Genomic DNA, 2,230 nt, shown 5'->3' with positions numbered 1-2,230 from the left:
CTCCAAGGAGCCCCTGCCCTGGGTAAGCAAGTGCTGGTACCATGTGTGGATACCCTGCCATGTGCCTTTGGGACTGACTGTGGGTGGAGCTCCTCTTCCTGTCCTGTTCTGGAGACCCCAACACAAGATGGACACTGAGCTGTTGGAGTGAGCCCAGAGGAGGCCACCAAGATGATCCCAGGGCTGGAGCAGCTCTGCTCTGGAGCCAGGCTGGGAGAGTTGGGGTGTTCAGCCTGGAGAAGAGAAGGCTCCAGGGAGACCTGAGAGCACCTTCCAGTGCCTGAAGGGGCTCCAGGAAAGCTGGGGAGGGGCTTGGGACAAGGGCAGGGAGGGAGAGGACAAGGGGGAATGGATCAAATCTGGAAGAGGGGAGATTTAGATCAAACATGAAGAACAAATTCTTTGCTGTGAGGGTGGTGAGACCCTGGCCCAGGTTGCCCAGGGAAGCTGTGGCTGCCCCATTCCTGGCAGTGTTGAAGGGCAGGTTGGATGGGGCTTGGAGCAGCCTGGGCTGGTGGGAGGTGTCCCTGCCCATACAGGGGAGGTGGAACTAGATGATCTTTGAGGTTCCATCCAACTGAAACCAGTCTGGGATTCCCAGAAGACTTGCAATGCTCCTGGCAAAGCCCAAGTGGGGTCGGTGTGTTTGAAAGAAGGTGGTTGAGCTCTGAGATGGCAGTGAAGTCTGCCCACTCCTACCCAGCTACTGCTGCACTCATAAGCCGAGACTGCCACCATTTCCAGGTTAGGAGGAGCCAAGGGATGCTGGCCAGAATAATGGACCAGTGATTCCCATTCTCTGGCAGCAGCAGTGGTTGAGGATGTGAGTACTGACTCTGAAGAGCAAAGCAGCTGCAGGTGTTACAGGAATAAGGTGGGGCAGGCAGGGAAGAAAATCAGCTGTGATTCCTGGGTAGAACATGAAGGAGGAGTAAAAGGTTACAAGGGTGTGTGGGGGCAGTGATGGTTTTCTGCCCTGCATCTTGTTGGGGGACCCCGGGCAAGAGCCCTGTCAAGGGGTGAAATGATGATAAATCCCACAGCCTGGTTGTGGCAGTTTTGCAAGAGGACAATCCAGCTGATGATCCATCAGATGAAGCTGCAAGTTCACAGTGATGCCTTGGGGAAAACAGGAACTTCCCTTCAGGCTACGTTGGGATTCCCAACTTGATTTCTCTTGCAAGGACCAGAGTCCCCCCAAGCCAACAAAATGCTGACAATGCTATATTAAAGGTGAAAGGAAAACTCCTGGAATCCTAGACTAGGTGGCAGGAATCTCTGTTCCACGGGCTGGTGAAGGTGCCTTTTAACAGCAGCCAGGTTACAATGGCCAGATGTGAGATGAGGAGGAGGTTTCTGAAGGTGCCTCAAGGATTCAGGGCATAGCATTGGTCTGGGCTTTGAGTGCTGGGGAGGGACTGGCCTGCTGGGGCTTTTTCTAGGGGATGCATCCATCATTGCATGCATCTTTTGACTTCCATTCTGGTGTCATCAGACGCCTTGTCTCTCTTGTGTGCTTCTTTCCACTCTGACAGTCCTGCAGCCTGGTGACAGCGTTGCTCTTTATCCTGGGATTTGCAGCCCAAAGCAAAATCCTGCCTCTGGATCCTCCTTCAGCTTCCCCCAGTTCTCTGGTACCAGGTACCCTCCTCCCTTGACACCCAGATCCTCTCCACTTACAGACTGGCCCTTTCAATGCCTCCTAGCACCTGGTGCAGCTTATTTTAGTCTATTGGTGCTGTGAAGACATGGATTTTGAGATCGAGGGGTTTGCAGACACCAGTTCCCTGTGGGAAGGGCTGCTTGGTATGTTTTAGCCTCATCTGCCCCCTTCAAAGCCTCCTGGCCCTGACACAGCACACTTGGAAGCCTCCAGAGATGCCATTATCTCTCAATAACCCATTTTGCTGGAGTCCTTCTCATTTTCTTTCCAGGTGCTTAACTCCATAGGCTGAGATTTAAACGTGCCTTTGCAGGAGTGTTGCTGCCTCTAGTGCTTTCCCCACTTCTGGAGGTGTTTAACCAAACCTGGTGCCTGGGGAAAGAGGGAAGTGCTGAAAAATTCCTGCCTTGTTCCTCGGGGAGCCCTGGAGCAGCCCAGGGAAGCTCCCCCTGTCCCATGCCCATGTGTCCCAACCCCCCAGCCTTGCCCAAGTGGGTTTTCCGTGGGTGCTGAGCAGGTTTGTGTGTGAACACAGCTGGGAAATGTCTTGGGAACATCATCTCCATC

General features: G+C 53.7%; 1 protein-coding gene across 1 annotated transcript in view; it reads left to right on the top strand.

The window, feature by feature from the left end:
- Positions 1–1,748: 1,748 nt before the first annotated feature.
- CDH23 (cadherin-related 23) overlaps positions 1,749–2,230 on the top strand; it is a 188,905-nt gene continuing 188,423 nt past the window's right edge. Inside the window, exon 1 of the mRNA XM_009994895.1 lies at positions 1,749–1,806. Coding sequence (XP_009993197.1) covers positions 1,749–1,806 — 58 coding nt within the window. The remainder of the gene's footprint in view (positions 1,807–2,230) is intronic.

Source organism: Chaetura pelagica, unplaced genomic scaffold (genome assembly GCF_000747805.2).
Source record: "Chaetura pelagica isolate M959 unplaced genomic scaffold, ChaPel_1.0 scaffold112, whole genome shotgun sequence".
Taxonomy (NCBI): domain Eukaryota; kingdom Metazoa; phylum Chordata; class Aves; order Apodiformes; family Apodidae; genus Chaetura; species Chaetura pelagica.
Note: the sequence above shows the minus strand (reverse complement) of the source record. Positions and strands in the feature narration are given on the sequence as shown.